This window comes from Silene latifolia, chromosome 3, assembly GCF_048544455.1.
Source record: "Silene latifolia isolate original U9 population chromosome 3, ASM4854445v1, whole genome shotgun sequence".
In the NCBI taxonomy this organism is placed as follows: domain Eukaryota; kingdom Viridiplantae; phylum Streptophyta; class Magnoliopsida; order Caryophyllales; family Caryophyllaceae; genus Silene; species Silene latifolia.
Genome location: NC_133528.1, coordinates 130,771,334 through 130,794,042, shown reverse-complemented (window position 1 = coordinate 130,794,042; position 22,709 = coordinate 130,771,334). Strand labels below are relative to the sequence as shown.

General features: G+C 34.9%; 2 protein-coding genes across 2 annotated transcripts; both read right to left on the bottom strand.

Annotated features, from left to right (window-relative positions):
• Positions 1-14,483: 14,483 nt before the first annotated feature.
• On the bottom strand, positions 14,484-15,359 carry LOC141649694 (uncharacterized). Its single transcript, XM_074458377.1, has 2 exons — positions 15,008-15,359; positions 14,484-14,893 (listed from the first exon to the last, which is right to left on the bottom strand). Exons 1-2 carry the CDS (start codon positions 15,357-15,359, stop codon positions 14,484-14,486), a joined length of 762 nt encoding a protein of 253 aa, XP_074314478.1.
• Positions 15,360-15,374: 15 nt separating this feature from the next.
• LOC141649693 (uncharacterized) lies at positions 15,375-17,733 on the bottom strand. The gene is made up of 4 exons (XM_074458376.1): positions 17,260-17,733; positions 16,880-17,218; positions 15,794-16,822; positions 15,375-15,743 (listed from the first exon to the last, which is right to left on the bottom strand). Exons 1-4 carry the CDS (start codon positions 17,731-17,733, stop codon positions 15,375-15,377), a joined length of 2,211 nt encoding a protein of 736 aa, XP_074314477.1.
• Between the last annotated feature and the right edge of the window lie 4,976 nt (positions 17,734-22,709).

Sequence of the window (22,709 nt, the reverse complement as noted above, 5' to 3'; positions counted from 1 at the left end):
AAACCGTCATGGTATGATAAACCAAGGGTGAAAAATGTTTTATGGTTAAAAGTTTATCATGAAAAATGATTTGAAATATTTGAAATGGTAAAAACCGATTACAAATAAGAAATGAAATAAAGGGAAAGATGAGACCAAACACGGCTGGATTAAGGCCTGAGAGGGGATTTAGGCGCAAGCCCCGCTGCTATACAAGCAGCCCCTCTCCGACCAAAATCCGGTTTTGGCTCATTTATCCCATACTTGGATTATGTTATGCATGTTTTAGCATGTTATAGTCATAAAACAGATGAAAAACATGATAGAAGAGGATTTTTACACCCTCATACTTACATGCTAGGCTTGAGACGAGAAATCGACGAAAGTGTATCAACTTGTTTGGTCGGAAAACTCGGTTTGAAAACCGTTTTAGCAATGTAAAAAGAGTGTTTTAAGTTTAGTGATGGTTTAGTTGGTCGAGATGGTCGGCCAAGTGATTTAATGCACGATGACGGTACCAAACAATGCGTAAGGTTTGTGTTTTCGATCGGTAGGTCGAAAACACGTGTCAGATTGTGACTTGAGAAGTCGAGTTTAGAATTTTAAGGGAGAAATAAGGGGGCGAACACTCGCGTAATCTCAAATGGTAGCATTTGAGGGGTATTTATAGAGAAATGGGTGGTTGTGTGCGTTTTGAGCGACGTGGCCGCATAGGCTGCTCAAAGAGGCGCGAGCCAATTCGCGGGTCTTCGAGGTGTTTTGTCACTATCACACAATTGTAATCATGATTTGTTCTATCCTATGTTTTGGATGACATGATTTGTACTTGACCATGAAGCATTTCGGGAAATACTTAACATGGAAGTCTTGAAAAGTTTTGTTTTTTGTGGTTGACTCGATTTGACTCGTTGTTGGAGTCGGAATTTGAATTTTTTAGTCGGTTTTGACTCTAGTTAGTGTCATTGTGACCTCGTCATCATGCATTAAACATTCCAGGTACTTTTGAAAAGTTTTGAAATGTTTTGTTTTCGAACTCGTTTTAAGTTTTTCGACGTATAGTTGTACAAAACTGTCGATCAAACGTTGCAATTCCTAAACATGTTGTAGTCCGATAAGGGTGTTTGTTGGAGACTCAACAAATACTGGGTATCTACACATATATACCTAAATATCACAAAATATTTATGTCTAATTATTCTTTACCTAAAAACCCATACACAACTCTATAAATCGCTGATTGTAAACTCTAATCCATAAACACCCGTCAAAACTGAACTCTAAATTGTAACTTGCATACGAATAAATAATTATATGATGATATAAAAGCCGTATTAAAACTGGAGCACGACATGCCTCTGAGTAATCAATAGCTAAACATAAATTGAAGGCACCAAAGCAAGCACAAATTCAACTTATTTATAAACACAACATTCACGATTAAATTTAATTCTAAACATAGCTTTAAGCTACCTCAACTCAACTTCAGCATCCCGGATTTAATTGATTCAATAAATTTGTTAAATTATCATATTATTAAAGCACCAATATTATTGCTACAAAGATAATTAGTTTTAAGACACATAATAAAATAATATAGCTATTTTCTTAAGCTAAATCAATATTATTATTATTATTTTTATTATTATTATTATTATTATTATTATTATTATTATTATTATTATTATTATTATTATTATTATTATTATTATTATTATTATTATTATTATTATTATTATTATTATTATTATTATTATTATTATTATTATTATTAAAACACCAAAATTATTGCTACAGGATAATTAATTTTAAGCCATGTGATATAGTTTTTTGGGCTAAATCAGACGTCCAACGTTAAATGAATCTGGAACCTCCCAATCGCTTCCAAACTCGATAGGCAAAACATGACCAGTTTAGAACATGTGGTGATTGTAATACTCCACTGAACCGAAGACGTTATTCGGGTGGGTATCCCCTTGAAGAGGTCCACTGATAGGTTTAAAATCTGACTAGTACTTAAAAGGATTGGAAGTACTACTCATATCAACAAAGTGCACTTTCTTTTCTGGTTATCTGTGCAAAAGAACTCCACAGTTATGCGTGCTTGGCTGGGAGTAGTCTTAGGATGGGTGACCTCTTGGGAAGGTTCCCGGGATGCGCGTGAGTGAGGACAAAATGCGTTGGAAAGGACCCTGTTGATATGTGGGTCATGTACACAGTCTGACGAGCTAACGTGAGTGACTGCTTCCGACCCAAGGTTTGGGCCCTGGTGTTACAGTGATGGTGGTGGTTGTGACGAAAAGCGCACCATTAAAGGTGTTGGAAAACATAACCCGAGGATGGTGTTGTTGAAATGGCACCATCAAAGGTGATGGGGATGAAGGTAGGGATCTAAAATGGCACCAACAAAGGTGCTTAAAAATATAACGCGGGAATGACATTGTTGAAATAACACCATCAAAGGTGACGGGGATAAAGGGAGGGATATAACAACCATTTGGGCTTGATAACGGATTTGGAATGATGAGGATACATGTAGAATATAAACTGAATAAGTGAGGCCCAAATTGGTGAGGTTCAAAGCCCGCACAAAGCAGCCCAACCCAATTCAGTGACACTATTTATACAAGCTACTATTCGCTAGTGAATAGTAAGTTGGTGCTCACTCTTTTAATAAACGGAAAATTCATATGGTACTCTCGAACTTTGTCATTTTGCACGTTGTACCCAACTTTTTAAGTCTGTGTACATGATACCCATCATGTTTGATTTTCATGCACAACATGCCCTTTTTGTCGCTAGAAAAAAAATTCAATTGCGCATAACTCCAAGACCGGAATTCAGAATCGGCCAATTTTTTTCCTAAAATGATTATCTTGTCATAATCTACGATTTGAGAAAAAAAAAATTGTCGGCTGAAACGGAAATCTCAAATCAACCATATTTTCGATGATAAACTTCTGAATGTCCATTTTCGATTTATCAATTTATTGATCTCAAAGAGATAATCAATTTGAAAAAAAAATTAGTCAATTCCGATTTTTGGTTTATAATTTATGCTCAATTGAAAATTTTAAGAACCATAAAAATGGCGTATTAACAAAACAATTGTTATGTACGAACTATTTATATACGAACTAAGAATACATGTTCAATTAAAAATTCAACTAGTTTAGAACCCGTGCAATAAATGCACAGTATATATAATTTTTTTTTATTTCTAATAAGATATTTAAATAACAGTTATATCTCATTAATTGTTTATTTTTTTTTCAGAAAAAAAATATAAAATTAAAAATTAATCTAAGAGAACAAGTAATGTGCTGAAATGTATTTTTAAAACAAATTTTGTTGTACCACAAAACTAATGATGCCAATTTATAAATTCCCTCATTTTTTTCTGTCATGAAAGTAATAAAAAAATCTATAGTTTTGTTTATAGGTAGTATGAGTCAAGTCATTCTCAAATAATACCATCAATAAAAGATTTAACAGTTTATATTATTATATTTTAATTAAAATATGATAATTTAGGATTTAATGAAAATTATATAATTTGATGAAAAATTAATTTTAATGAAAATATAATAATATAATGAAATAAATTATAATTATTAATTTACTTATTTAGTGAATACTTTTAGGGGTCGTTTGGTTCAAAGTATCGGAATGGATTGGAATGGATTGCGATATCATAGAGGTATGGAGTTAGAACCTCATACTTGCTCACAATTGTTTGATTCGATCTTAGAATGGATTGAATATAGTAACAAGGTGGAATGGATTTAGAAACTTGGGTATATATATGGGCCATATGGGTGTGAGATTCCAAGGGCTTGGAATGAAGTTAGAATAAGGCCTTGTTCTTTTGGACTTAATTTCAGTTCTAATAAGTTCAATTCAGTTCAGTTCAGCTCCATTAAGTTCAGTTCAGTTCAGCTCCATTCAGTTCAGTTCAGTTCAGTTTAGTACATATTAGTTTATTTCAACATTAATATTATATTCTTATTTTATATTCTTATTATTGATATTCTTCTTATTATTATTATAAAAAGGGATGCGTGCAGCTTTCATAGATAGAAAAATAAAAGTTTACATGAAATTGGTGGGGAGCCGAGAGACAATCTGGGCCTCCACACCCTTAGCAACAACAAAGCTAAGTTTAGTAAAAATATAAGCGGTCACCCGAGCCCCCGCATCCTGAGATATCGAGAATTTCTGGATCCTCTTGAGTAAGGCAACAACATCCGAACCCAGCTCTCCAAGCGAAGAGAAAGAGAAGGGAAGGAAACCATAACCAGCTGTCGCGCATAAATCCCCGTACTTAGCACACTTACGCTGAGCAACATCAGCGACAACCCGCCCGGGCACAAAAATATTATTATATTATTTTTATATTTATTATATTAATATAATATTTATTAATAATTAATTCGTATTGTTTATATATTTTTATATTTATATTTTATATATTTATTATTATTATATTTATTATTATTATTATATTATATTTATTATTTTATTAATATATTCATTATTATTAATATTATTCATAACATATTTATTATTATTATTATTATTATTAATATTATTATTAATATTATATTTAATATTATTATATTAAATAGTTATTATATTATATTTATTATTTTATTAATATATTCATTACTATTAATATTATTAATCACATATTTATTATTATTATATTAATAAATTATTATATTAGACCTATTATTATTATTATTATTATTTATTTTTTAGTTACTATTACTATTATTATTATTATATTATATTATTATTCATAATTGTATCATTTATATTACTCATATATTATTATTATTATTATTATTATTATTATTATTATTATTATTATTATAACTATTACTATATCTATTGTTATATTGCTATTTTATTTTTTATATATCTTATTAGATTATTATTATTATTATATTAATATATTATTATTATTAATGAATAATATTATTATAATATTTATTATTATTTCAGTTCAGTTCAGATCAGTTTAGTTCAGTTCAGTTTAGCTCCATTAAGTTCAGTTCAGTTTAGTTTAGCTCTATTAAGTTCAGTTCAGTTCAGTTCAGATAATTTCTGTCCAAAAAAACAGGGTCTAACTCTATTTCAAAACCCCTAACCAAACACTATAATGGATTGAATCTATTCCAAAAGTTTCAACCAAACACCCCCTTTAAATTGTCAAATGTCAATAGCTTCATTCATTAAAAATATGCTTTTTGGTGAGAAAATTTGCAAGTTCACCTATTCCTTTAGTAGATAGAGGATGGTTAGTGGTTACTCGATTACTCTGAACTATTTTTTGAACCCGTGCTCTGCACGGGTGACAATGTAGAGTGTTAATCGAAGTAGATCTTAAATATATAGCTTTTGGAGTGAAGTTGTAAGGTTTAATTCATTAATACTCCTAGGTTTTGGATAGAACTTTTGAAAGATTTTTTTTTTTTTAATTTATGCATATATTTGTAAAGTTATATCTCGTAATTTTATTCATAGTACTTTGTAATTTGTTTTCTTTTCATCTAGTTAAATATTTAAATTATGCGAGTTTTAAGGGAGACTTACAGTTATTTGCCTTCTCGGATATTTTTTGGACCCTAATTTTTAGATCGATACCATAAAGTGATAAGCTGATGCTTAAAGATTTTAAATGAAATTATTAGTTGATCAATTGTGAATTTGGATACATGATTGTTGAATTTGCCAATAAAATACTCCCGTGTCGGTCAGCTTCCCCACATGACTCTCCAACTCAACCGACCAAGACCACCCCTTACACACCGCTCTTCCCACCCTTACCCTACCCAGTCACTCAAACACACCGCTCCTCCCTCAACCACCAGTTCTTAATTAGTCGGATTTAAAACTTAATTAGTCAAATTTAAGTCAATCAATCAGAATGCTATATTCTTTAAAAGATATTGTAAAATTATCCTAATATCGTAACTGAACAAATATCCTTCCCAATTAAATTGATATTTTTTTATTTACGTTTTAGAATTACATATATTGACACGTGGCACACTATAAGGCTAATAACACGTGTTGAAAAATATGGTTGATGTCTGGAAGCAGCGTTCGCCATCACTGATCTGCTACCTCGAGATCCACCAGCAGACCCTCAGTAGTGAATGCACCCAACACCTTAGACCACGTTGTCCCTCTCAACCCCTCTCTCAACCGCCCGCCCTTCCGCCCCTATCTTGCCTCCACCATCACCTACGTCCTCCAACTACCCTACCCTATCTTGCCTCCACCATCACCTACGTCTCGTACCTCCAGCATAATCATCATCCCAGTCCCACCCTCACGCGTGATCCCTAACCATTCTCATATCATTATGCGAGTCCCCACCCCCATCATTACCCACCCATTGTGCCCCCTCCTTTATCACGACCTCTCACCATTAACATTGCTCATTCGTTCGCCTTTCAAGTCCGGCAAATACTAATTTTTTTTTATTGAGTCATGCTAACACTTGTCTCTCAACATTGTAAATCATTTTTGTCATGTAACACAACTAATTTGATATAATTTAAAATGGAAGATTGAACAATAAAATTAAAATGGGTAAAATATTTTTTTGCTAACACCTTATTTACTCACCGCCTTTCACTGTCATAATGTTATGCATTAGTTGTTAGATAATTTTTTAAAGTCTCTCCATCAATTGACAAAATGAAAATAATACTAAGTATCTAAATTAATTTTTTGATTATTCTATATTATCTATTATATTATGGAATTATCTGATAAATTTTAGCAAATTTATATTTATGTATTTATTCATAATTTTTTTTTCAAAACCCTATATCAGAATAAAGTAAGACTATTTCAAGGTAGTGAAATATTTCTTCCGCTTCTTTCGTTAAATGACGCACATTAATTTAGAGAAAGAATCAAAATTTATTATTAGTAGCACACTTACTCGTTATAGGAGTTTATGAGATATGACTTTAGCAATGACTCGTTGGCTTATAAGGAAAGATTGGTTGTTTAAAAGAAGAAAAAAAGAATCTAGTATTTTACATTGTAAAAATCTAAATGACCAAACTCAAATGTAATTGACCACCTAAACTCTTTATAGCTATTGTTTCCATTCTTTTATATAACTATTTGCGATCCTTCAAAGATCCGCAAATTTCGTATCCAATGACAATTTGTAGAGTGAATATCATTTTGCAACATTTGAGAGAAAATCAAAATTATGAAGAAGACTTGCCAAACAATGATGTTAATACGGAAATTCACCTCCACTTGAGAACAATACTTTCTAAAGACTAAATAAAAGCAGAAATATGATAAATATAATTTTTAATAATATTACTCTAAATTAGAAAAATTATAAGTTAAGATAGGCATACGGCATATCCGCCTTAAATTTAAAATGAGTCAAATAGAATGGATAGGGAAAATGGTCAAATGCCTAATATAACGTACCTAAAACCTGTCATATCAATTCGATTGAAAGTTATTTGACCCGTTTTGATCTTACAATGTCGTCTCAAGAGAGACAAACACTATTAATATTTTTTTTTTAAATTTATGCTGTGAAATTTTGACCCGTGCACATTAAAATAACAATTTTCCATTTTTTATTTGGTACATATTTCCTCCAATTTATCAGATTCTTTACATTTTTTCCTTTTTTTTCGGTATATTCAACTGATTATTTATGTTTCCTTTAATGGGTTTATATGGTTGGTTACCAAAATAAGTACTCTCCTTAAAAGTCACTTGTATGTGAGGTCATAAAAATAAAAATCCACACCAAAAACAGATGTAGAAAATTTGATGAATGAAGGGGAATAATGTTAATTATTGAAACACATACAATAACAAAAATGATAATTGAACTTGTACATGTTTGAAACGATATAGTCGAACCGTCAAATATGCAATTCCGTCATATTATCATATAAGTATACAATGACTAAAAAGTGAATGATATATTATATACATAATTTAATTAAAATACTCCCTCTTATTTAAGGTGATCCTTCTTATTTTCATTTTCGGTTTATTCAAGTTAACTCCTGTATTTCTTTATTTGAAAGCTTTGTGTGACCTAAATTCAATTACATGCAGGGTAGTGTGATTTGTGTGGTTCATAGTCACTCCCTTAATTAAAGTAGACACCTCTTTCAGCAATGCCACTATACTCGTCTTTTATTGCAGAATTTAAAGACTAAATTGAACTTGATTCTACCAACTGCCAATCTGTTAGTTTGGATTTACAGAAAACCATGGTCAAGTGTAAAGAAGAAGGTTGCACTAGCCTGGGTGCAAGCCCTTTTCTACGAAGTTTGGATCCAAAGAAATAGGGTGAGGATTGAAGGAAGCTAAGTCTTATGCATCCTAAACATGTCATGGATAAGCTTGGTGCCCTGATGAAATTTAGATCTTTTTCTTGGCAAAAATGTAAACTTAGTTTGAATGAGGAGACTTGGCTCAATTCGATCAACAATGGTTGAATGTCCTTGTTTCCCAAAATTGTACCGTTGTGGTAGTTTGTAATTGTTTGTTTCATTCTTAATGAGTTACCTTTTACCAAAAAAAAAAAATTAAAGTAGACAAATGAAAGGGAACTTCACCTTGAATAGAAGGAAGTATACAACGGGCTATCAATAAAGTTATGTATAAAAAACCTTTTATACATTAACATTTACATTTATCCTAGCTAAACAACACTATGTCTCCCTTAAGACGGTCCTATCAATCTTAAGTTTTGTGACGGATCAAGTACATACCATTCGTATTTGTTTTATATATACAAGTGATATAATAGTTGACATTTCTTAAACTTAATATGAATGGTGCCGTCTTAAATAAAAATTTGTGCGCAAATAAATTATTTTCCCCAAAAAAATTGTAGAGTGATTTATAAGGAGTACAACCATAGACATTTGGTAAATTTTTGCCGTCTTGAACTATTCTCCCTTAATGAAGGACATTATGCAATTGGTAAATTGGGCCGTACCTCCATAACACAAATTCTTCAAGACCTCCAATTACTTGTTAGATCCTCTTAAACACATATCGCTCCATTAACCCTATTACTCCCTCACTTCCGTCGTTCACTATCAACTCCATTTTTCCATCTATTTTAATTTCTTCTCTTCTTCCTCCCTCAACTTTACCTTCCATTATTCTTACTTTATTCCAAAAATTAATAACTATTTCAATTAAATTATCAATTATCTAATAACCTACTATTATATATGTAAGGTGATTAGTTATTAAGCTGATAGTGAAGAATCAAAGATAGTCCATAATATATTTATTGAAGTGGGTTGATCAGTAGATCTGCATCGTTGATTGATGAATGTCGTGAATTAGGTCAAAAGAGTAGTATATTCATGCATGCAGAGAAGAGTATACCATATTCCTGATCAATTTTAATATCTTTATTTACAAATTTCTAAAGTTTATTTTTTTTGTTCCATTTGAAGTTTGAGATTTATGATTTATTGTAAACAATTTACTGATTAATTGGTTTTTTGTCAAATTTAAAATAAGAATCAATTTATGAGATTGTAGCGTTTTTTTTAGCTTAATAATAAGGTGTATAGTTTAATTAGTGGACTGAATTATTTCATTTGTTTTTGTATTAACTAGTTGGAAAGCCGCGTGCTACGCACGCGGCATCCAACTCTTATCGACGATACTAAATGGAGGCGATTTCTGTAGTATTGAAAGAACATATTATTTTACGGTATTTGTACAATATTTAGACGGTATTTGTACAAGCAAACATGTACATATATTACAAATGAAACTAATTCATTGATTTATTGCGGATAGGTCTTTTCTCCGATCTAGTAAACACAAAGTGGTTGTAGGTAATGTTATCCTACCATAGACTAAGTACATTTTTATATAAGGTAGTAACCGTATATTTTAAGTTAATCATCTTTCACCACATGGACAGCAAACTCAACAGATGTATCATGTACTTCATTGTTTGGAAGAACATCATGTTCAATCTCGGACCATTGGGAATTATATGTCATTGCTGGGAAAACGAAGCTCTTCTCATATCGATGAGCCAAACACCTTGCATTAAGATAGCGATATCTCATATCTCGATCAGTTCCGATAAAGGTTGCAGGAACTATGATAGAGCAACGTCCAAGATCTGAACTACGTGTTTTGTCCGCCGTTGATTTCAACTGCATTATTTCCTAGCTGCATATACAACAAGTATATCAGCAATGTAAGGATAGAAAAGGTAAAAGACAATATGCAGTACCACGAAATAATATTTGAATATAATATTGCTAAGAAATAATATGTGAATACAAATAGAATATATTGGTAAAAATGTAGGGAAAGTTGGCGCTTAGTCGAGTAATAAAAAAAATTATAAGAGAAAAAAGAAATTTGTAACCTGGTATCTAATAATCTTGACCATAAATAAAAATTTCGATTGTTATTAATTTTAACTTAGAATAACTATTTTCCTCTATTGTGTGTTGCGTAGTTTTCGAAAGTTGTCTAATATTAATAGGTAGATTATTTGTCAATTGTTAACTTCGTTAGGTATTCATACTTTATAAGTTGAAAAAAATAGAGACAAGACATCACTAAGGAAAAAATATTGAATCATTCACTCACATATATATATATATATATATATATATATATATATATATATATATATATATATATATATATATATATATATATATATATATATATATGTTTTTTTTAACAAGTACACATAATTTGTTACTATTATATAGTATATTTTACAAAAACACGTACTTTGTCACTATTACATTGTAAAAGTACATGCTAGCATAAACAGGGAAATTGTGGAGTTGTTATGTACGTAAGAGGTACGGTGCAAACGACTAAGCTACAAATTATTTATTACATATACACCAAAGCGGTAGTGGCTTTTTGTACATAAGAGGTACTTCACAAACAAACAGGCTACCTACGCATCATCCACAACCGTTAGGACTTTTGTGGTTCTACTTAGCTAAAAGTCCATGAGGTTATCAAGTTCCTGCTCAAGTAAATTGAACTTATGTTGCAGCTCCTGTAGGGCATAGTAGTTATAATCAAGAACCTCAAATTTATAGATATCACGTAGAAAAGTAATTGCTTGACGTGCGCAATTCTGTTGTAATGGACCAAAAAGTCTTGAAGGGGTTCCAATAAACGTGACTGTATTTGGAGGGTTGCCAACATCTCTAATCTTGACATCTGCTCTAAGTTCATCATTTGTAACAGCGTGGATGCCAAATTCTGCAGGTGGTAGCTTGACTTGTTTAAGCATGTCATTAAGTATAATTTTCAAATTGGTCTCCAAAGTTTTGTTAGGTGTTTCCATCGATCCTGATAAGAAAAATATGTTAGCTGTTTGATTGTATATGTATTTATGGAGAAATGGACGACAAATAAACAAACTTATGTACAATGAACAAAGTCGTACTCATATTAACACAACATAAGCTATAGTGCATTCTACTATAAGTATCATACAACATATGGTTTTTAAGTTTACAAACACGTGGAAGCACCCCTATGATACATGTACCAGTAAACGTTGATTATCTACATAAACAAACGCCAACACCTACCTACTTGCACATTTGAAAAACTCACACATGTGCTTTATTACATATTTTACACAGATAGTGTGGACGGGTGTTTTATGTACATCGCTTTTATACATTCCTATCCTTGTAGCAACATTCTCTCATACAACAACTACTTGCTTTTCTTATTAAGCTTTTGCACACGCCAACGAATCTGTTTAGTGGCATCGCCAAGCATGTATGCTACCATCTTTACAGCAAATACTTCGCCACGTATCATTAGCATTAACTCGTCAATAAGGTCTCTTCGTTGCTGCAGTCATGAAAAGAAATATCTATTTTATTATCGCTTTTGCGTCTTCGAATTTGAAGTAGCAGGTTAATATTCGCAAAGGTTAAAAAACAAACCTCTGGAACAACTTTAATGAGTTTGTCGGTAGTTGTCTGTAGAAGATCTTCGGCAAGAAGGTCAAATAGAGTAATGTTTGTAGTTCCACTCTCATCTTCGAAAACTACATGTAGTATGCATCTGGAAAACAACACATCGATTTAGCCTTAAACTGATTAAGGTTAGCAACCTGAAGCGCATTTGTACACAAAATGCTTGCAGCTCACCTTGGAATCGATGTTGTCATATGTGGTGTTGTTGATGCACTACAGAAAAACCGTGTCCCCAATAGAACTGTAGTTTTTTTTATTGCAGACATTACATGAGGTGTAAAGCAAACTATCGGGATTAGTGATTTTTTGTACTTTCTCTTCGATCCAGGCAGTAGTGCCTTCCTGAGGGAGGAAAAACAAAATTTTATGTAATATTAGCAGACAAGCGGAACGGGAGATATCCTATAGTTTTAGTAATATATAAAGGCTTACTTCCATATCCATAAGGGGACTAATAGCAATACGCACTTCTTGCCCTTTGTCAGACACATTTTTTTTTTCCGGAGCTTTTTCCAATTTTTTTTCCGGAACTTTCTCCTATATTATTCCGTAGACCTGCTCTGACCAACTCAAGCACAGATATGTTTTCATGAATCCTATATGAGAAAGAGAAAAGGAAATTATGTGCTAATAAACGATTGTGGCCTAAAGAAGTACTTGTACCTACCAAACACGCATTGCATCTGCTTCTGGGAGTATGCTGTTAAGACTGATAATGGAGTATGGTGAGGTATTCCAACTTCCTTCTGCAAGCGACCACAAGGACATTTTTTTATTTTTAAAAATACGTACAGAAAGATATGTGTCCGTAAAAACTTAAAATACAAAACCTACCACCAAATTTGTCTGCTCTAACCCTAGTGATATGAACAACTGGCATTGAATTGACAACCGGTTCAAACACCGCAACTTCGTTTAAGAGGGGTTCATGCCAAACTGTTAGCGTGACTGGTCTCATACTATGGCATGTTAAAAAAAAGTTTGTGTGAAATTGGATCAATACACAAAGACGTATATTTAGGGATAAAAATAAAACTTCATACTGTTGATCAGTATTGATTAGATCACGAACATCGAACTCTACCTCTTGTTTCATCGATCTCACTTTTCTTTCTGCGTACATTGTTAAGACAACAGCAATGATGTCTATAGGAGCAAATATTAAGTAACTGTTGCAGCTTTGGCTAAAGGAGGGAATTCATAAAACTACATTTAAATTACCTAGTCTTCCCACGTGGCCTACGTAGTCTCTACAGGAGTTAACTGGAACCAAAACGGTATTATGACTTTCATCCGGCGCAGAAGTTTGAACAACATGGGTGCGAGATTTTATGATCATTTGGAAATGTTGACTTCCTCTTCGAAGATTTGCAGGAATAAGATTAATGGTGGCATTCGTTATTTCGTAGTCCTTTCCTTCGTGAAATATTTCAGAAAAAAGTTCAATATCTTGATTAAATAAAGTGGCAGACATTTCAACACCCTGTAAATGTTAAATTACGTCAAAATGGGATTGTTATTATATAATATAATTTTTTTTATCATAAAGGGAAAATATAAAAGTTAATTATGTACAACGCCGTCTATGAAAAGAAGCTTCTGTAACCAAGTTGTTCCATTGCATGCAAGTTTAGGGGGCATAATTGAATCCAGCGTCGCTGAAATGGTAAAATTGCCGTCTGCGTCAGTGACATCAACCAGCGGTATCTTTGTTGGGGCCCTAACAAACTACAAAAAGAAAGATGTAATTTGCAAATGTATGCAACCGAATATCGTATGAAGCCTTAAAAGATAAACACAAATAGCGAATGGAAAAGGAACTTTTTATTTTGTATAAGATAGTTATACTATCAAAATAGTATTTACAATACATACAACACATGAAAAAACTTTATATTATATTAGCTCTATGTAAAACTTCATAACAAACCACGTTTTTTGTTGTTCGCCAGCTGTTATCGGAGTTGTCACGTGGTATTATAGCAACTGTTACATCAGCACTTTTCCTAGCACGCGAAAGCGTGACGTATAGTTGTCCATGTGAAAAGACAGATCTCGGTAAGTAAATGCCCACTTTGTCAAGAGTTTGGCCTTGCGCCTTGTTAATTGTCATCGCAAAACTCAGCCTAATAGGAAACTGTTTCCTCCTAAAGTTAAAAGGAAACTTATCACTGGGTGATGGCTGTAGCGGAATTCTAGGTATAAATACTCGTTCACCTTTATGATGGTTGTTATCTATTTCTGCGTCGATGACATTTCTTGAGAAAGCTTTGCAGATTAATCTTGTACCGTTACAAAGTCTGGAAGTTGGATCTAGATTTCTAAGAAGAATAATCGGACTATTTTTTTTCAATACTAATTGATGTGGTGGAAGACCGCTTGGGGAAAGAGTGTTTAAAAATTCTATCGGATATTGTTCAGCAGTTATATCAGCAGCTTCATCGAAGCTCTTATACTCAAATGCTCGACCATGTTGCTTCGTTACTAAAATGAATTAATAATCTCGGTGTCTTCATTTTTCGGTGTTAAGATTGCTCGCTTCGTAGTGAGCATAGGATCTAAAGTGGTAAGGCCAATATCAGGGTAGATAGATTGAATAAGTGTATCAAGAAGTGAGCAACTCTGAGATTCAGATATGACAATGGCTCGTGGTAAACGTATATATTTTCCGTTCTCATAAGGTGGTCTACCTTCACCAACTTGCAGAACGAAGTTACTGAAAACAGGGTCATGAATCGCTCTCATATTAACAGTTAAATGCATTTTTTTGTGAGTTTGCCATAGAGAAGACGTAACAAAGCTTGCACTTACTGCCTCCTGGAGAGTGCTCTTAGGTATAACCGGAAGTACCTGCCTAAAATCGCCACCAAATACAACGACCTTCCCGCCAAATGCTTTAACAGTTGAACAAACGTCACGTAATGTTCTTTAAAAATGCTCAATTGCAAGTTTCTTCGCCATTGATGCTTCGTCCCATATGATCAATTTACACGCTCGGTTTAGCTCACCTAGCGCAGTCTGCTTTGAGATTTGGTAGCTTTGATTTTCATCAAGATCTAAAGGAATTTTAAATCTCGAGTTCGCAGTCTTTCCACCGGAAATGTTCGAGGCAGCAATTCCTGAGCTAGCAACGGCGAGAGCAATAATGCCATGACTACGAAGATTTGCTAGCAGAGCCGAATATAAGAAAGTTTTACCAGTACCACCTGGACCATCTAGAAAGAAAGCACCGCATTTATTACGCACAACCCTGTCGTAAATTATCGAGTAAGCGTACTTTTGTTCGGAATTTAACAAATTAACAGATTCAATTTCTTCTGACGTTATAGGAATGTTCATCTCTTCTTCAATTGCTTTCATTCTGCATTGATTGGATTACTCTTCGTCCAACCTAAGACCACCAAAGTCGAATTTCGAAAAACTTTTACCCATGGACTCAATAACTGTGCAAACATTCCTGAGTGTCAAGTTAAAAACCTTACGTTTTTTTGTCGGGAATGCATGAGCAAAGTCTTCAGATAAGTACGGAAAAACTTTATCCCACAACAAACGTGGACTTTTTGGCTCGCAGTAGATCAGTAGTGTTGCAAAAAGCCTTCGTAAGACGAACGACAGTTGATAGTGACAAGCTTCTTCTAAGCACTGCTCAATTGACTTATCGGCCTCAAGAAGTCCACGTCTATACGCAGCGTCGCGAAACGAAGAACACAGTGCACCATTTATGCTCAACAAATCATTAAATGACTGCGGACCTTTCACATTCGTTAGTAGAAGGCGTAAATAGTAGCGCTCACCTTCGGAAGGATTTGTGTACACCAATCTCCCGATTGCAAAGCCTTTCGACGCGAGTCCAAGATTTTGGAACCCTTTTCTCCATGCCACACATAATGCTCAGGAAACTGTTGGTATGTCAATGTACGAGCATATATATCATATGTGTTACGATGGAAAAATGATGTTAGCATTGTCGTTGTTCTGTATTCATCATCTATGACATTTTCGACTTGCTCAAAAGGTCGAAAAACAACAGTTTGCATATTGGGAAGATGTACTTGGAGAGTAACAACATTAGGATGAACTTCATTTAAACTAAATCTGAAGATTCTCCAAGCGGCTTCCAGTGGCGAAATCCATCTAGCTGCTTGATAAGAACTAATCTCGTCAATTGCTTCTACATTATTATTGTCGGTCAAAGCAATAGAAATTTGATCATGACCTTTGTAGACGTATTTATACAAATACTTAACTGCCTTAATCATTGAGCAAACCTCAACATTTAAGTGGCAATCAAATCTCGCTAAAAGAAAAGGATTGTAAGGGACAACCCATCTGTTGTCAATCCATGATTCACGAATGTAAAAAAATCGTCCGTCTTCTCGCCTTCGGTATATTGGATATGAATTTCGACCATTCATGGTAAAGTCACAGAAGTCACGAGGATAGTGATTCTTGCATTGCCTATTTCTCATGCAAGGATTAGAAGGAAAATCTATGCCGCAAGGACCATGCATCATATGTTTAACAACGGCTGTGTAGAGGTGTGGATTGGTAGATTCGTCAGGTATCTCAGCACATACGTGCAAATCATAATGCTCCGGTGATCTAATCTTGCTTGCTGAATCCAAAATTATAAGGAAATGTGCATGAGGTAGTCCTCTTTTTTTAAACTCCACAACGTAAACGTAACCAGCAACATTTCTAAATAGTTTTCGTTTGACTATAGCCTTTTTTAATTCTATAAGTTTGGCTCTAAAAACTTGTGTCACAAGATCAGGTCTATTCTGCGCTTCGTCATGGGGAAGAAGCTCACACTCAATCTCAGGCTATCTGGGATTACATGTGATAGTTAGAAAAATGTCTGGCTTTCCATACCGTTAAACCAAACACATAGCATTTAAATAGCGGTGGCGCATATCCCGATCACAACCAATAAAGCTAGCAGGAAGGATAAAACGATGGCCAATGTTTGCAGCGTGAGTCTCGCCAGAATTGTAGCTGTCGATTATACCCTGATAAAGTTCAGCTCGAATAACCTTTTGATTGAATCTAATGAAATCAAGGTGTGTCGTTTCAAGCTTAATATACATGTCAACAACATATTGTTGGAGTAGACGACCGCTTCGAAGTAGTATTGATGTATCAGTAATTCGAATTTGTAGACGGTAGCAGTAATACTCTCTACAAGAAACTTTTTTTATCAGAATCAGCTGAATGTGCAACTGAAAAAGAGAAGATTTATTTTAAAAAATATGAGAACTACAAATATAAGGATAGCTGAATGAAGTATTAGAACAAGAAACAGTAACTGACCTTGTTCTTCAGCCTCAAGCAAGTCATCAGTAGACTGCACAAGTACTTCATTAATAGGAAAGGTCGAATACTGTTGTCGCATTCTATGACCTATTTGGTATCTGTAGATACTCTGATGCCATCTTGTCTCACCGTAAAGGAAAAGGACAGGATACTGTAGAGGATCGTAGCACCCGTAGTAATGTAGTATGCGACGACTTCCGCCTCCACATGCATAGACAACTATATCATGTGCAAGTGGTGCAGATGAGGTGTCCTCCTCTACCCAAACAGTAGCAATCTGCGACGCAGTTGGGGTGTTATGGGTACGTTGATCATGCGATGGATTTGATCGGATAACTATACGATTTTCTTCATGGATGTTAAGTTCTCTCAAAGATCGAAAAAAATGTGCATATGGATTTCCTTCACGTAGACATGACATAATGATGTAGATCTGGATAGTCTTGCAGGCGATGTGCTAATTGAAGGTCAGTGTCATAGAAGTATAGTTGTATGTATCTTGGGCGAACCTCCGTCGGCAGTACATCATTAATGTAACGGTAAACTTGTCCTTGAACTCTAAACGTGTAAATACCCCGATTTCTACGTGCAAGTTCACTGTCTTTCTTAACTCCAAATGATGTAAAAGCGAACGAGCTGTTATAAAACGTGATGTATTTTCTAAAGTTTTTTCCATACTCGTCATTCGAAAGGAAAAGTTGTCTAAGAGTATTTGGTGTTGATACATGATACCCGTCGTAAGGTGTCAAAAATAATATTTATAATTCCAACTACAACTATAGATAGCGGTAGCAGGGTCGAACCACAGGGAGGCGATGCAATCAATAGTTGTCTGATTTTAGTCTTTAAAGTAACAAGTGTGGAGGTTTGATTTGATTTGGTCTATAGCTAAAGACAATAAAAGAAAAGTAAACTAAATGAACGGATGAAAACAAATATTAAAAGGGTGCTAAGATAGTCGGTTCACTATAGTTTCGGCGGCAGTATACTAGGTAGGTCTAAAAAAAACACATGAGACGGGAAAATAAGAAGTCCTCTCGGTCCATTCTTACAGGTAGCATCTTTCGATCTCGCTACAGGTCCCTAATATCACTAATACTAACTTTCGTCCTGAAAAGCGACTAAAAGGCTAAATTAACTCATCTTTCGACCTCATTAATCTAGTCGTCTTAATTAGGTAGGCTATCTCCCTTCCCTATCTTTCGATCTTTATTGGGTCGGTCAATTCCTAAACATTCAACTAGTCGCATGCATTCGATTCGTCAAATATAGCAGTTTAATTAATTAAAACGAAGGTAATCTCAGCGTGGCCAGTCGATCGACCAGGGAGCCCAGTCGATCGACCATGGCGCGATTTAGGTCACTATTCTAATGCCGCCTACTTCTACGGATTCCCTACATCCTAGCACAGGGGGGTTTAGCCACTCATACTTACGATGAAAACAACAATAAGAATTACGAATAAAGCTACTGAATTCATGATTAAATTTACTAAATAAACAACTAGCATAAAACGATAATTTGGCTTCTGGGAAACTATTCTAGCAATTCTAATCTATGAACAAATAGAGCAATAAAACTGAAATAAGAACAGAAGAATACCGTAAAAGCAGGAAGAAAGATCAAAAACCAAATGCAAAAGTAAATTGTATTGAATGATTAAAACTTTTAATGCCAAACCCTAATTAGTTCCCTAATAACTCGCTCATTATCATGAAAAACAAAAGCTACGTTATATAGGAATATACGTAACACTTATTACTGAAACCTAACTACTATGGGCTTCCTATTTTTCGATCTCTTAATTCACGCAGATTAGCGGCTTGGTCGATCGACCATGAAGGTCAGTCGATCGACTGAGCTATCGCTGAACAGTAGCTTCTATAAGTCGTGGGTTGGTCGATCGACCATGAAGGCCAGTCGATCGACTGGTTTAGCTGATAGTCCGCTTCTAATTCTTCATAAAATTATCTTTCAGGCCTCGAAATGTGCACCAAGCTCGTTCCTTGAGTAATACTTCACGTCAAATGCAATGTAAGGTACTCGGGGACGGATTTAGCGTGATTTCCGCTGGATTTTTCACATTTCTGCAATAATGTACAAAAACACGAAAGTAGACGGAAATAGGGGGAATAGTAGCATAAACTACATAAATAAGCTCTGAAATGCGTGTAAAATGGGGTGTAAAACATCATATTTAAGACACGCATCAAACTTCCCCAAACCAAACCCTTGCTTGTCCCCAAGCAAGAACAATACTCGATCCTAAAACCTAATTGGAACGATTTCAATCTCAGAGCGAAATGCAACTATAAAGCCTAAACCAGTTTAATGCAACAACTAACAATCAATTAGCAATATGAATCATGCAAACGAGTTATGTAGTCGTTAAAAACTGCTGAGCCGTCAACTATAGAGACTTATCATTATGGACTCTCACGGGTCGCTCAAATCACACATAAGCACAGGTGAAAATATGTAAAAGATAGAAAGAATTCATTTTGTAGTGACACTCACCTAACTGCGACCTAAAAGAACATGCCTGCAATCTAATATGAAAATAATCTCTACAACCGTACATATGCATTCCAACCGAACAAATGACCATGACACATGCCGAGGTAAATATGGATATGTGAGGTTTGGGTAAGAAGAGGCTAAACATTTATGGGAATGTGGAGGTATAGGTGATCAAGCTAGTACCCAAACAAAACCATATGACAACATCCAACTTCTTGCTCAAAATTTCAACAATAAACCCGGTGCTAATTATCAAGCACAAATCTCACAATCTCCGAAATAATCAACTCCCCAAAAGATACAAATGCAACATGGGAGCAAAAATCGCCATTAAATAAAGACTTGAATTATGCGAATTGATTTTTTTTCTTTCTCGGGCTTCAGTCGATCGACCAATGAGGCCAGTCGATCGACCGTCCTTTACAGTACAGCATGTGTTTTCTATTTTTCTTTTTTTTCTTTTTTTCTTTTTATTTTTTTTTCTTTCCTTCATTTTTCATCTTCCCAACATCATCTCAAAAGGAGCATTAGCCACCAAAAACAAAGTAAGAATCCCAAGAACATAAACTACTAGCTTGACGAGGGCAGGCTAAGTGTAGGATGTAGTTAACGGGACAAAAAAAGCTATTTTTGGCAATGTGGAGCTTATGGGCAAAATGAATAAAAGGGTGACCTCTTCCACATGTGTCAACTAACCACAAACCGAATGCATACAGGTATTAAGCAGATTAAGTTCATGTTTATGCATATTGATGTAACATGTCTCATAAGGAGTGACTACTCACATCCTAGATGAATTGGTCATGAGTGACACCAGTTATAAGCTCTAAACCTCAGAAATATAAGTAGCTTGCCATAAATTCAAGTCAAGTCTCAAGATTCAGCGAGTAAATTAACGAAAACTCGTAGACTATGCATATATGATTCTACTAATAACATGTTAATTAAGCACGGTTTAGGCATAAACAGATGCAAATTCAATGTCATCATTGAAATACTACCGTTCCGACTCAACCTATATGCTAAAATAAACGTGCATTTTTTTTGAATTTTTGATTTTTTTTTTTTTTTTTTTGGATTTTTGAATTTTGTATATATGAGGGAAAATAAATAACAATGCAAGACAAAATTGTAAACGTGAATGCAAGCAAATGAAATGCAACGCAAAACCTTCCCCAAACCAAATCGCACAATGTCCCCATTGTGCAAAATCATGTAATGAAATAAAAGGAAAACGGGAATTTGCGAAAATTAACTACATAAGACATGAAGTAAGGACTCGGAACTCACAAGACTTTAAGCGCAGCAAAAGGAAACCTCCCCAAACCAGCGTGAGCTAGGAGGTTTCAGTAGCCAGCAGTGCTACCATAAGTGCCTGAAAAGACAGAAAATACCGCGCATAAAACCGAGAAAACAATTTACGAAACGCAAAATTATGTGTAAAATAAAGAAACGGAAGAAAACAGAAACGAAACGGAGAATAAAGTGGAGAAAAGACTCCCTCAACTTCCGCAAATCGATCAAACACAACAGGGGAATGATCGAAAAGAGGTACAGCAGCGCAGGGTGGTCGATCGACCACATCATCCAGTCGATCGACCAGGGTGAACAGGAACAGAAGCTCCTGGAAAACGCAGCTCAGTCGATCGACCATACTGGCCAGTCGATCGACTGGAAGACCTGCTGTAAGTTCTGATTTCTTCGAATTAACTCAATAAATTGAGCTATCAAGGTCTATAAACCTGCAAACACATAGTAACGCGCCCAAAATTGCGCAAAACCCAAAGTAACAGTCTAAAGCATATAAAATCCTAAGCAAACTTATTAAAATTGCGAAGTTTCGCGCACACGAAAAAAAACAATAAATAGTCTTAAAAAGTAATAAAATGTTGTATGAAAAAGCCTTAATCAACTAATAGTTGATCAAGAATGGCCACGGAATGGCCCACTTGCTCGGCTTCTGGCTACAAGAAGTAGCCTCTATAGTGCTCATCTTCTCAGCTGCACTCTTCTCAACTCCAACATCCGCAGCACTCAATGGATCAACATCTCGGACATCTTCCCAATCAATGACCTCCTCTAGCTCGTCAGAATCCAAATCGGACTCCGTCGCTTTGACTGGCTCATCATCGGGCTCCTCATCTGTGCCATAGCTAAGACATCCTAAACCGCCTCTTTGAACGATTGGGTCTTTCACAGCTGGAGCAACATGCGGCTCTTCCTTCCCCAAACCAGCTCCTGCAATATCCAAACCAGAAGAATCGTCCTCCAATTTGCTCCCAATCTGGGGCGGAGGTGTTATAGCAGAAACAGGCATAGAGACAGGCATATCAGGAAGCACAAAATAAGATCTCTTTTCAGAAACCGTATTACAAGTGACTGGCCACATGGGGTCTTTCTTCTTAGCCGTCTGGGCAAAAACAATGGAGTGTTTCCCTACTTTGAAGGTCAAAGTCCCTGAACCAACATCAATAACTGCACCAGCAGTGTGCAGAAATGGTCTACCCAATATGATGGGAATGTGGGCATCCTCGGGCATATCTAGTACAACGAAGTCAACAGGGAAAAAGAACTTTCCTATTTGCACAAGAATGTCTTCTAAGACTCTTATAGGATGGACCACAGATCGATCAGCCATCTGTACTGTCATGTTTGTGACTGCAAACCTAGTCAATTTCAACTTCCTAGCAAGACTCAAGGGCATAGACACTAATACTGGCTCCTTGGTCACACAAGGCCTTCTCAATAGAAAAGGTGCCAATACTACATGGGACTGAAAAACTACCTGGGTCTTCTAGCTTATGAGGTGCAGTATGGGTCAAATAAGAACATGACTCCTCGATTAGTGCGACGAGAATGCACAGTTTCAAGTGACTT

Bases quoted from the DNA above. Each gene is read 5' to 3' on its own strand.
- LOC141649694 (XM_074458377.1), bottom strand. From the start codon at position 15,359: ATGAAAGCAATTGAAGAAGAGATGAACATTCCTATAACGTCAGAAGAA. The intron at 14,894-15,007 runs GTGAGCTAAACC...CAACTGTTAAAG, and splicing joins CTCAAAGCAGACTGCGCTAG to CATTTGGCGGGAAGGTCGTT.
- LOC141649693 (XM_074458376.1), bottom strand. From the start codon at position 17,733: ATGTCATGTCTACGTGAAGGAAATCCATATGCACATTTTTTTCGATCT. The intron at 17,219-17,259 runs GTAGTTCTCATA...TCTCTTTTTCAG, and splicing joins ATTCAGCTATCCTTATATTT to TTGCACATTCAGCTGATTCT. The intron at 15,744-15,793 runs GTGAGCGCTACT...AAAGGTCCGCAG, and splicing joins GTACACAAATCCTTCCGAAG to TCATTTAATGATTTGTTGAG.